Source organism: Crocodylus porosus, unplaced genomic scaffold, assembly GCF_001723895.1.
Source record: "Crocodylus porosus isolate Cpor-Errol unplaced genomic scaffold, CroPor_comp1, whole genome shotgun sequence".
In the NCBI taxonomy this organism is placed as follows: Eukaryota; Metazoa; Chordata; order Crocodylia; family Crocodylidae; genus Crocodylus; species Crocodylus porosus.
The window spans coordinates 16192722-16204873 of NW_017728932.1; the positions used below are offsets into that span (position 1 = coordinate 16192722).

Sequence of the window (12152 nt, forward strand, 5' to 3'; positions counted from 1 at the left end):
GACCTACCCGCAACAAACCCGTGCTGGCTGTCCCTTAGGATGTTAGCCTGGGCCAGTCCCTCAAGGATGGCCTCCTTAATAAACTTATGTAGTTTGTAATTTGTAATGACACTGCTAATTAATTCTATATAACGTCTTCCCAGAAACAGTCTCCAAGCCAAAATAATACTATCCTTCTAAGGGCTTTTGTAAAGTCACTTATTTACTGATAAATGGTTTTTTTGTGAATATACCTGTTGTTAGGTTAGACTGTATGCGGAAATTATGGCTGGTCGGTTGTAATATGCAGGGTATTAAAAGGCTCTCTTCTGAATTGTTACATTTCTTGTGAATTACAGAAAAGAGCTATTTCCACTGAAGTGTTATTAATGGTTCCAGAGAGCTATTTTATGGGTGCTTAGGATGCTGAAATCTCATAATACTTTTAGATTGATGCTGGTGATACCATTATATACATTGTTAGTGTTTACTGATTTGCTTTTTGTAGACGAGTGCACAAATTAAAATATCATCATATTGCAGGTGTTAGTGAGAGGAAACATGGGGAATGAGTGATATACAGTTATGCAGGCTGTACGTACTGATTAACATAAACCACCAGGGAAAACAATACTTGCTTCTTTAAGAAAAAACAAAAAAAGGGATGAAGTCAACTGAAGTTTGAGACTCAGTTTAGTTTTATTGAGATGATGGCTTGGTTCTGCAAGGAGACCTGTATCTCTCTGCAGCAAGTACTTCTGTTGGCATTGCTCACGCAGATAGATGCTTGAGTTTTTTTAGCTTTACCAAGAGCTTGTATCATACAGTTGACTTAAAGCTGAAACAAACTTAAGAAATAATTGAAACCTTTGATTTGATACCTGGAGTGGAACATAAGTACTCAGTTCTTCATTTAAAATTAATCTGGTGAAGGCAATGGTTACAAAATTATTTAATGTGCAGTGTCTAAACAACTCTTTTCTTGTACATATGCATGTGTACTTTAAATTTTTTTTTTATAAAAGACGCACACAAGGCTCAAATTAAATGTTGTGTAGGTTAAAGCTTTTAAAACCTAATTATTTTCTTCATTTGGGATGCTTGTTTTGGAACAAAAGCTACTTTGTTTCAAAAAGCTTTAGAATACCAAGGTCTCAGGCTGGAACTAAAGATTTTATACATTTTGGCTAATAGGGATTAAAGTCTAACATTGAGGAACCCAAGTTGCTGTGAGAGTTAAAGTAAGTTTGCAGTGCAGCGTTCAGAGCACTCTGGTTCGTTCCCATGTGCTTGCTAAAGATAAAACTGCTTTTACAATCTGCTCTGATTATTAGCTCTTTAATTTTCCTTGTAGATATTCTTAAAAGTTTCAAAGTTAAGAAATACGATTTTTGAAATCCCTCCATTTGCAACCTAGTTTTTGCCTAGTTGCCATGATGTCTAAAGAGATCATCTAGTAGGAACCGGGAAGATTTGAACATAAGAAGACTCATTCAATCAATGTTTTTTCTCGCATCTGTGTAATACTACATATGGTCCCTTCTTTCAGAGTATCTTGCCTAATTAAGCAGGTATTTGTTTGTTTTTCCACTGAGACACTCAAAATAAACTATATCATTTTACAGAGTTGAATTCAGTCCCATACTGTGCATAGTACATAAGCACTGTGTCTTGAATGATGTGCTATTTGTGAGGCATATGGGTGGGAATTTGGATTAATTGTGTTGGGGCTGCCTAGTTTTAAAATTTTGTTCGTCTGGTAATCTAACCCAAAGTGCTCTAAAATACTGGAAAAAACCCTTAAACAGCAATGTGTTGAGACCTTTACTCTCTGGAGTTCTGGCTTCATTGTAAGTCTTACTAATAATTTGTCTCATTTTCATAATGCGGAAGGCAAAGATTTTTGTCAGTGATATCTTTAATTGGACCAACTTGATTGTTGGAAGGGATGTAGACAAGCTTTCAGGTACCATTGTATACTTCCTTAGGTCTCGGTAGTAAAAGTTTGTAGTAAGGCAAATGTTTTATACATGAGAACAGCAGTTCATGACACTTGTAAGGTGATGGACAAATGCGATCCTGAAAAATATCTCTGAATGAAGAAGATAAAACTACTGGAATTGAACCCTCAACCAAAATCTGAAACTGTCTACCAACATCATTTATGATGTTCCTGCATATGCAAGTTACGTAGTGTTTACAAAGCTAGTGCAAAACCAAATAAGGTTACCTACATTGGCAAACTTGCAATGTGAGGGAGTTGCAGGGGTCCTTTATTTGCCTGGTGCCATCTTTCCCAAGTTCAGCGAATTGCACCATCTCCTTCATGGAGAGAAAGCTCATACTTGCTTAGGCTAGCCAGGATTCTCTCTGTTTCTTAGCGATTCCTTCCTTCAGGGATATCCTTTGTTGTCTGGATCAGGATTTTACATCTTTATCAAACATTTTCTGGTGTGTTAAAGGAAACAGCATCAAACGTAAGGCCCCTTCCAGCCCCTAACAACTATGAAACTATAAAATGAAGCAGTCTAGTGCGCAGAAGACTTTACAACAACTTTAAGAACGTTTTAAAGAATGTAATTTTTTCTGAGATCTTGGATGTTGTATGTAAATATGTTGGTTAAATTACAGTTAATATTTTTTCTGATTTTGTTTTCTAGAAACCAGGTGATGAGAAAGAAGCTAATTTTATTTTTTAAGAGAAGAAATCATGCAAGGAAACAAAGGGTAATGCTACAGTGCCTTTGTGTAAATCAGAATAGTGACTTAAGCCCACTTGACACTAGACTCAAATTCTTTTTTTTTTTTTTACATTAATATACATCAGCTGTAGAAAACTGCACAGTTTAGATTAATGTTCATATTCACTGTATGCTAGTCTTCAGGAGTGGCTTATGCAAGAAGTATTATTTCAAGAGTGCATATGGAGTAAGAGAAAGGGGCTGGACATAAATTCTAACTAGCATAAGATTGAAATGTTTTTTCTTCACAATAACCTCAAAAAAGAGAGCAAATAATGACTAATTAAGGCTTTTTGAGTAAAGACCAGACCAAACTAATTAGTGAATGAAGTAAGAGTCACTGCATCTTGCCAACGGCATTTTTCAGACTAAATGAAAAGGTTGTATTTTCCACTCCCAATTTTATTTTAAGTGTAAAATAGTCTCCTCTTAACTTGCCTTGCTCTGTAAATTTAGGTTAGAATGCTGTCTGGAAACTGGTAAAATCTAAGATAATTAAAATGTTTACAGTATTTCATTTTTCACGCTTATGCTTTTTACATACTTTTTGCTTTTAATTTAGTAAGAACAATGCAAATAAACTAATTGGTCTCTTTCTCTTCATGTTGTTGCATAAAGCAGCAATGTTTTGGTTGCAAACCCATGGAAAAGTGTTTGAATTAAAAGAATTGTTTTCAGTGAATCTCATTGCTTCATCCAGAACCTATAACTAACTTATTTGATGGTGTCATCCAAAATCATAACAATGTGCATAAACCAGAATGAAATAGCTAAACGTAGAGAAGAGGTTTTGGCAATGAAGAATCCTCTTCTTTTCCTTCCTGCCTAAAACTGAGGGCACTACCTCTTCAGAATAGACAGGCATCAATTTAGGATGAGTTTTGAGTATCCATTTTTAAACCCTGTGGCCTCTGTACAACATGTCATAGCATGGAGTTAGCAATACATTGATAACTTGGTGTATTTGTTTTCAGCTCACTCTTTTTCTCCTTAACTTTAAAGGAACAGAAGATTTGTCAACGTTATGATCAATTGATGGAGGCATGGGAGAAAAAAGTTGACAGGATAGAAAATAATCCTCGTAGGAAAGCTAAAGAGAGTAAAACAAGAGAGTACTATGAGAAACAGTTCCCAGAAATCCGAAAACAGAGAGAGCAGCAAGAACGATTTCAAAGGTAATGCACTCTTGATATTCTTCTAGGGTGATCATCGTGCTCTTAAATTTTGTCAAATGCAAAACATTTGTTTCATGACAAACTATTTCTACTCCTCTCCTGTGCAATAATTTGAAATGTGGCTTTTATACCCATGATTTCTTAGAGAAAGTGAAATGTCAGCTTGTTTTATATTTGAATGCATGCCCTTGCATGGTTCCTCATGTTTCAAAGCATTGGATTCAAGCGTCTCTTCACCTCTCAAGAACCTTCATAACTTCTCTCACTGCGTGTCCACTCTTCCCTCATGTCTTGTGCTTCCCCTTTCCCTTCTGCTTAGTGACTTCCAACCTCCTTGATTTGTTTTTTTAGCTTTTTACTGACATCTCTGCTTCTTTCCACCATGTCCCTTGTTCCATCTCTTTCCTTGTAAATCTGTCATGAAATCCCACCACCTCAATAGATGTAGGAATTGATTAATTAAATGATGGCTGACTCAAAGAGGTAGGTTATTCTCACTTAGATGACCGGCATAAGTACTTGCAGCCAGGGTGGTGGGTGGGGTATACCTTCATTTTTAAATTATTTATTAGCATGGGCAAACTGAGTTCAGATCTAGAAGTCATTTTGTAGCCAGTATTTCCCTGTCAGTAGATACCTATATTACTCCTTTCTGACTCAAATGACCACTCAAATTCCATAGCCTGAAGTCAAAGCACAGAGTTTACGTAGGGGTTTTTTGGTTAAATTAAAGGTTGTTATTGAATGACCTTTTGTTAGACATGTCATGTTTTTTTCAGTCAGGAAGCTGTGGTTACTGACATTAAGTGAAATTATAATTATAGCTCCCTGCTGTTTAACACTTGGTAGGTCAAAATTAAGCAAGTAAAATTATACAGAAATAGTTTTAAGAAGTGTACAATGCAACTCATTCATAATTATAAACATTTTTCCGTAGGTCTGTTTTAAAAATAAATAAATAAATAATTTTAAAAAGCTGTTTTTGAAAGAATACCATTTGATCAAAATTTTCAGTTTTACCGCAGTTCTCAAGAAGTGTGGAGACAAATTATATATGCAAATTTAGGCTTTAGATGAAGAGACCCATATCTCTCAACCTAATATAGAACTCATACCATCATCTTTCTTAACCCCCAATCTGTTTTGTGATCTCATGTGGGGGGGTGGGAACTTATGAAAAAAACCTTCTTATAGTAAAGTGCTATATTCTGTTTTTTTTAAAAAGATCTTTTGCCTATGTTTATGTAGTATCAAGTGCGATAAATCCCTGGCAGTGATTGGGGTCCCTATATATTACTGCCCAGTTTGTATAAAGAAATTATTTATTTATTTATTTATTTTAGAAATTATGTTGTGTCATTTGACTTTCATCAGAACTGTTTATAGTGATGGGAAAGGTCCATTGGATATTGTGCTAATCCTCGTGTTAGCCCAGGATTATTCCCTGTTGCACTTTTTTGAGTGCTGAAATCTTAAAAAATACTGAGTTAATGAAGGGATCTGCATTTTATTATCATGAGTTAGTGTGATGTGCTTAAAATTAGAGATAAATAATTGAGAAATGATTCACAATTATTGAATTTCTTTCCCTTCACTGAAATGAGCACTGGTGACTTATATTGGTACCTGGAATGACTAAATCTTTTCTAGGCAAATATTTGTGTGCGTGTGTTGGCAGGTGCGGGGAGTGGAACAAGAGCAGAGGGGAAGATTTGCAAAATCAGTTGCTTCTAGTGAAGTCAGTGCTAAACCTCTTATACTTCCTGTATCGACACGGGCAGTTCTACTGCCTGCCACCTTGTTGAATGCGTTCTTCCTAGTTACATTTTAAAATGCACCATGTAACTTAGATTGGGTATTCTTTCAGCCTTTCTTCTATAAAAGAATGGCATCTCAGATACTGGTCTTAAATTAACTATATTTAAATGATTTGAAATGTATTCCTTTGTACAGAATATCTAGACATGGATCTTTTTTCCCCTTCTCTTCACCATCCCCACCCCCTTCCCTTTCCTCAAAATCTAGGGTTGGTCAAAGAGGGGCTGGTCTTTCAGCAACCATTGCTAGAAGTGAACATGAGATTTCTGAAATCATTGATGGACTCTCTGAGCAGGAGGTGAGACTGTTTTTTGTACTTCATTTTATCAGCGCAGCAAATGATTTATAACTCTTTCTTTAGATACTGAAAAACATCTTTGGATATATGTGTGTGCACTCATATCCCCTTCAGATAGTTTAGTTTAGGATAGCTTTTGTGAGCCTTGTCCTGAAAAGGGTGTTTGCTCTGTGACCTAGCTTCCTGTTAAGGACTTCTGTCTTGGCATGTCACGTGGCCTGTAACTGTCCTATTTCTCCCCACTTCTAAGGCAAATAGGATTTTAAGATGTATCTTTTTTTGCTTTTAAAATATTTGACTAATGTCAGTGATCATGAAATTCAGAGCACTGTTTTGTCATCCCTTCAGTATCATGCTACTGATTTGGATGGGCATAACTTTTAAAGAAGAAATTATAAAATGCTTGGAAAAATTTAAGATGCAGGCAGAGCACTGAGGTGCTGCTATTTTAAGTCATAGTGAATGGATGTAATATGTTGCCAATATAAGTTATTTCCTAATGTAAACACTTAATGCCTCCTACTATCTGTCCTTTGCCCTTAGAACAATGAAAAACAAATGCGTCAGCTCTCTGTCATTCCTCCCATGATGTTTGATGCAGAACAAAGACGAGTGAAGTTTATTAATATGAATGGTTTGATGGAGGATCCCATGAAGGTTTATAAAGATAGACAGTTCATGAATGTTTGGACAGACCATGAGAAGGAGATCTTCAAGGAAAAGTAATTGGCATTTTTATCTTTGTCTCCATTACACTTTGAGTTACATACATGTCTAAATACATAGTAAAAACAAACCAATTTCAGTTCACACTGCTAAAAGTAAGTGTCCAGTAACACATACACATACGCTTCCCAGTTAAGTCGAGCACTGCTTTTTTGCTGATTTGTACTTCTAGTTGTTGTACAGGAAACCTTTTAAAAGTTAATTTACTGAACACATTAACATTAGGTACAGCTCTTGTTGTTGGTAATCCAGAAGTAGTTGTAGCTAGAATGTGCCTAGATCTAAAAATTGCATACATTGATTAGACTAGCTTCATTTGGGGAAGTCAGAAGCTTGCTGATGGGACACAGTTGTGTTCCAGACTTTCAGATTGATGTTATCATGTATTATGCTGTTACAGTGAAATATTTCTTTGATTTATAAAAGGTTTGTCCAACATCCCAAGAACTTTGGTCTAATTGCCTCCTACCTGGAAAGAAAGGTAAGATGTTTCAGAGTATAAACACTGTGTACTGGTTTTTATTTTCTGAACATGAACTTGTTTAGTTAATCTTTTTGGTTGTCCCAGTGACCTGTTCTCATCTTGAAATAATTTAGAATTTCAAAATCAAATCTCTCATCCAGTGTGGTAGTAGCAATTATTTTTCAGACAAAATAGAACCCTAAAAACAAGTTGTTTAGAAACACCTAAAAACAACCCCCTCTATAGCATTACATTTGTGCATTAAGAATAAAGGAAGAGAGGATGTTGCAATTTTGTTTTATCTGAAGCAGGTAAGAAGCCTCAACTAAGTTAGCGATGTTATGTCTAAGGACTCTCATCCCACACCAGAAAATCAATCGGACTTTACTGAAGGCAAAATCAGACTCTTAAGTTGGGGCTGAGGTTCTACATGGTCTATTTGAAAGACAAAACTGAACAAAAATTATTTAACAATAAGGATCAGTCCAGTTGCTTATGACATGGATCCTCAAAAATATAAAGAGGGGCTTGAACTTGCTAATGATATTAGTTAAATCATGCAGAATGAACTAGCTGAGAGGTTTTATGAATATAATGTATAGGGATTAGGTTTAATATGCAATAACAGTTTTATTCAGATTTATGTTTGCTCATCCATTTCATTACTGAGCAACATTTTCAAACTTTGCTAAATCTAGTGACTTAGCTAATGTAAATCGTGCAATGCCACATCTAATTTTTTGGACTTTTGAGCTGCAAAAACTGACTACTTCTGGTCTTTCATCATAGAATGTTCCTGACTGTGTGCTGTATTATTATCTAACCAAGAAAAATGAGAATTATAAAGCGCTTGTGCGAAGAAATTATGGAAAACGTAGAGGAAGAAACCAGGTAGATTGCTTGTTTGTGTGAAAGTGACTTTTAGAATGAAGGCAAATGTGAATCAAATTTAAAACAAATTTTCAAATATTATTTTTATAATATTTTCAAATATTATTGTCGTCTTATACTTTGTCTTTGCTCATTTGTGGTTCTTACTAAGGCAATTCATTTGTTTTGAGGACCTAGCAATAGCTATTGAGGTCAGATCAATCAGCAAATCGTATAAAGGAGCCAGTAGAAATTAGGTAGGGCATACGATGTTCAGTGGAAAATACATAATCACTTTACAATGTCTGTCAAAAACAGAAATTAAGAGTGCTCATTATTTGGTGGTCAAGCTGGAATATAATAGCAAAAGTAAAAATAGATCAGTTACTTTTACTACATTCAAATTAACAAATCTGCTGATTCGCAGAGAAATTTTTTGGAGTATTAGAGATGTTTGGAGAAAAGAGTAACATGTTATGAAGATAGTTTTGTATGTTTACTTGGCTGCCAGGGTTAAGATAAAAATTGCGAAGTAGTGAAAACTAAAGAAACTAACAATTTTGGTGAAAGGTAAGAAATGTATGTGTTAAGTGTGGGGAAACTCAGAATTGGAAGAGCAGAGAAGCTGCATTTAGAAAAATAGCAATAGTGCTTCTGATAGGGTAATGAGATAAGATATGAACATAATTCCTGGGGTGGAATCGTTAAGATGACTGACAACCAAGGCCTCTTTAAAAGAAACCTCTTCAAAACAAACCTCTTTAAAAGAAATGTGAACAATCTGGAAACTGACAGGTCTTCTGGGGGCTCTTTTGGTTAACTTGCTAAATTAAGAAGATTTTAGAAATGTGGAATAACAGAACCATTGCATTTGGAAAACCCTAAATTAGTCTACTCATTCCAGCTCTCTGTTACTCACATCCTGGCAGAAATACTGAAAAGGAAGACCCAGTGAGATTTGAAGTACTCTGTCTTCACTGATGGGGAATTGTAAAATGGCAAATCTCAAAAGTGGGATTTAGAAATGTTGAAAACTACACACGGTACAGATTACATCTGCTAAAAGAAATGGTATGATGCCACCACCAGTAGCCGGAAAAATCTTGACGTTACCATTAGCTGAGCCAGTCGTTTTGTAGTGAAACGTTTCAGGAAAGCTGTTGTTTTACGCATCATCCAATATCCCAGGTGACGGAGTCCCTTCTCTCTAATACTTCTAATTCTTCACAGAGTGCTAAGTCGGCCAGCGTCTTAACTCGTACATGTATCGAAAAAGTGCACAGAGGAATCTGTGTGGAAGTTTTGACTTGAACACTTGAGTCTCTTCCTGAAGTCTCATGGATGACTAAGATGAAATCATCGCAAATCAAAGCATATTAGAAAACATGCTTCAGCATACTAATTAAAACAGGCAGCACCTTGCAATTCTGTCAGTGCTGTTGTGGCAAAGCTGTTCTGAATTCTATTCTCACTGATAGCCTCGGGTAGAAAAAATAGCCCTATTGCAAGTAGGGTTAGGGCTCCCTAGAAATAGGGTTGTTTGGGGTTTTTTGTCTTTTTGTGAAGATATCTTTAATCAGAGCTAACCAACCTGTGATAAATCATTGATCACTTTATCAAGAGATTGTACTGAGCATCATGCTTTGCCAGAACTCTTCTCAAAGCGAGAGTCATTGTGGACTTCTTTTTTTGTTACAAGTTGTATTGGAGTCCATCAAAACATTACTTGCAGTGGCTTCATATAGAGAGAGGACTCCAAGGGGGAAATACCCACTGGCTTGAAATAAATCACGCTTCCCAAATGTTTATTCAGTCACCTTGAAAAATGAAAGTGGAACAGAAAATGCCTGTGGAATAAGGGACTAACTTCAGCATTATTATTTCAGCGCAAAAGTTACGTGGTAAAGAGCTAGATTGTATTATCTCTTGTGTTGAGAGCAGTACTTCCACAGTCATCAGTTGTGCTCTTTGAGAAGTAAAGTGCTGGTCAGTGGGAAGAATCTAGCCAGTTGTCAGTCCCTAAGTTTTGAGGTACTCAAGGAATGCTTTAAATATGGAAATAATCAGCTTAAAAATTCCCTTACCTATGTTGTTGAATCTTAAATTATTGAAACCGAGTGAATATAAAATTCTAATGTGTTTTTCACCAGTTTCACTGTTTGCTTTGAAACTTTTTCAGCTTGACTAATAAAAATATCAGACAAGTTTGCTTACATTCTTATCCACTATGAAGCAGGAATGCAATATGGTTAAAACAAGTGTGCTCTGGTTGATTTTTGTACCTTCTCCTATAAACACTGACTGCTATTAATAACTTGAAATCTAAGAGTAGTTCCATGGAAGTTGCAGCAACTGCTTTTCCTTAAGAACTTGACTCGCATATTTTTGCAGAACTGGAGTCTGTCTGTCAGTTGTCAGTCCAGATTAAACACTTTGGCTAAATTGTAGATCCTGGAATTATGGGAAACAAATTGGCAAGAACACACATGGGCATCTGAAACACTGTAAATACAAAGAATATTAAAATATTTTTTAGACACCTTGTTCAGTTCTTGAACGCATCTTCCGTAACTCGGAGCTCTGTTGCCTTCTTTTAAAAACTCGTTAATATTTGATTTGTAGTACGGTTTTGTTTATACTATAGATTGCAGAAAATTGTGCCGAAACCACCAGTAACTGTATTTATGCTTATAATTACTGTGCCTGTTAATAGGACATCTCACTGTAGGCATAACACAGACATTTTTAGTCTGGTAATAAGCTTATGGAAAGCTTTGAATTGCCTTGTTTGCCTGGGGCTCCTTTTATCAGTGTAACATTTAATATTTTTGGAAGAATTTTATTTATTGTGAGTGTTATTAAGTCATATCAGGAATTTCTCTCATTGACTGACAGCAGCATGTATGGGATTTATGTACCAAAACACCTTTTGCTGCACCAGCAAAAGAGGTGTTTTGAGTGAAGCTTCCTAGCAGCTCATCTAGTGTCGTATTTGGAGGTGAAAGCGGTAATAGTGCAGTGGGACAGATAGCAAACACTGGTAGGTTCAGTCCTTCAGTTGAGCACACAGCAGATGTGACACTAGAATGGATTAATCATGATTTTAACTTGAAAGCCCAGTGATACTTTTAGTTATTTCAAGTGCAACCATTTAAACGTTGCCAGCACCAAAGATCTCTGTGGCTGTTTGGACTTTGAAGACCATGAGTACTGGATTATGATATATAAAGCTTAAGGAATATAGTGTTTTATTGGTTAATAACACACTTATATTTGTTCAAACTAAACCTGGGAAGAGCTGGAGCTTCTAATAAAAGTGCATTTTAAAATCCTCTAGCTACATTTTTTCAGAATGCTTGAGGCGGCAGCATGACGGGTCTCTATGCACATGAATGAGCTCTGTATAAAAGGAGTATCTTAGTTTTTTTGTTTGTTTGTTTTACCATTAGAATAGGAAATGGGATGGATAGAAATGATAAGACTGATTGAAAGCTTCCAATTTGTGGAAGGGGCATTCTGATATGATAATTTAAATTTCTTTCTTTTAAAAAAAAAAAAAAAGCAGATGCTTACTAGGGAACTTCCAGCTTCATAGACTTCATAGACATTTGGGCTGGAAGGGACCCCAGAGGATGATCGAGTCCAGCCCCCTGCCCCAGGGGCAGGAAGTCAGCAGGGATCATAGGATCCCAGCTTGCCGGTATCTTTCTTTGAAGTGATGCATATAAGTTAAATGAATCCTTGGATACACCTCAGACTTTTTAGTGCTTGGGTGCTACACTTTCTCCTCCATGTGCACAGTATGTTATGTGCCTTGATGAAGGGTGGGGAGGAGTTGTCTGCCTTCTTTTACTGCAGTCTTGTAAACTTATTTTGCTCACAACCACCAGTTTAGGCAGCAAAATTGATCAACTAGGACAGTGGTTCTCAACCTTTTTTGTACCAAGACCCACTTATAAACATCAGTGGCCAGTCCCAACCCAGTGCCCTCCACTCCCAACCCGCTGCCTCCCATCCTGAGCCCCCCAGTGTGTGGGACTTGGGGAGCCCCAAGCAGCCCCTTGCAGGCTGGGACTCTGCCA

The 12152-nt window shown here is 36.4% G+C and overlaps 1 protein-coding gene across 4 annotated transcripts in view; it reads left to right on the top strand.

Moving 5' to 3' along the window:
- NCOR1 (nuclear receptor corepressor 1) overlaps window positions 1-12152 on the top strand; it is a 98909-nt gene that overhangs the window by 36086 nt on the left and 50671 nt on the right. For all 4 annotated transcript variants that reach the window (XM_019545761.1, XM_019545762.1, XM_019545763.1 and 1 more), the window contains exons 9-14: window positions 2640-2706; window positions 3723-3895; window positions 5921-6011; window positions 6555-6733; window positions 7164-7218; window positions 7990-8091. In XM_019545761.1, the coding sequence (XP_019401306.1) occupies window positions 2640-2706; window positions 3723-3895; window positions 5921-6011; window positions 6555-6733; window positions 7164-7218; window positions 7990-8091 (667 nt within the window). The remainder of the gene's footprint in view (window positions 1-2639; window positions 2707-3722; window positions 3896-5920; window positions 6012-6554; window positions 6734-7163; window positions 7219-7989; window positions 8092-12152) is intronic.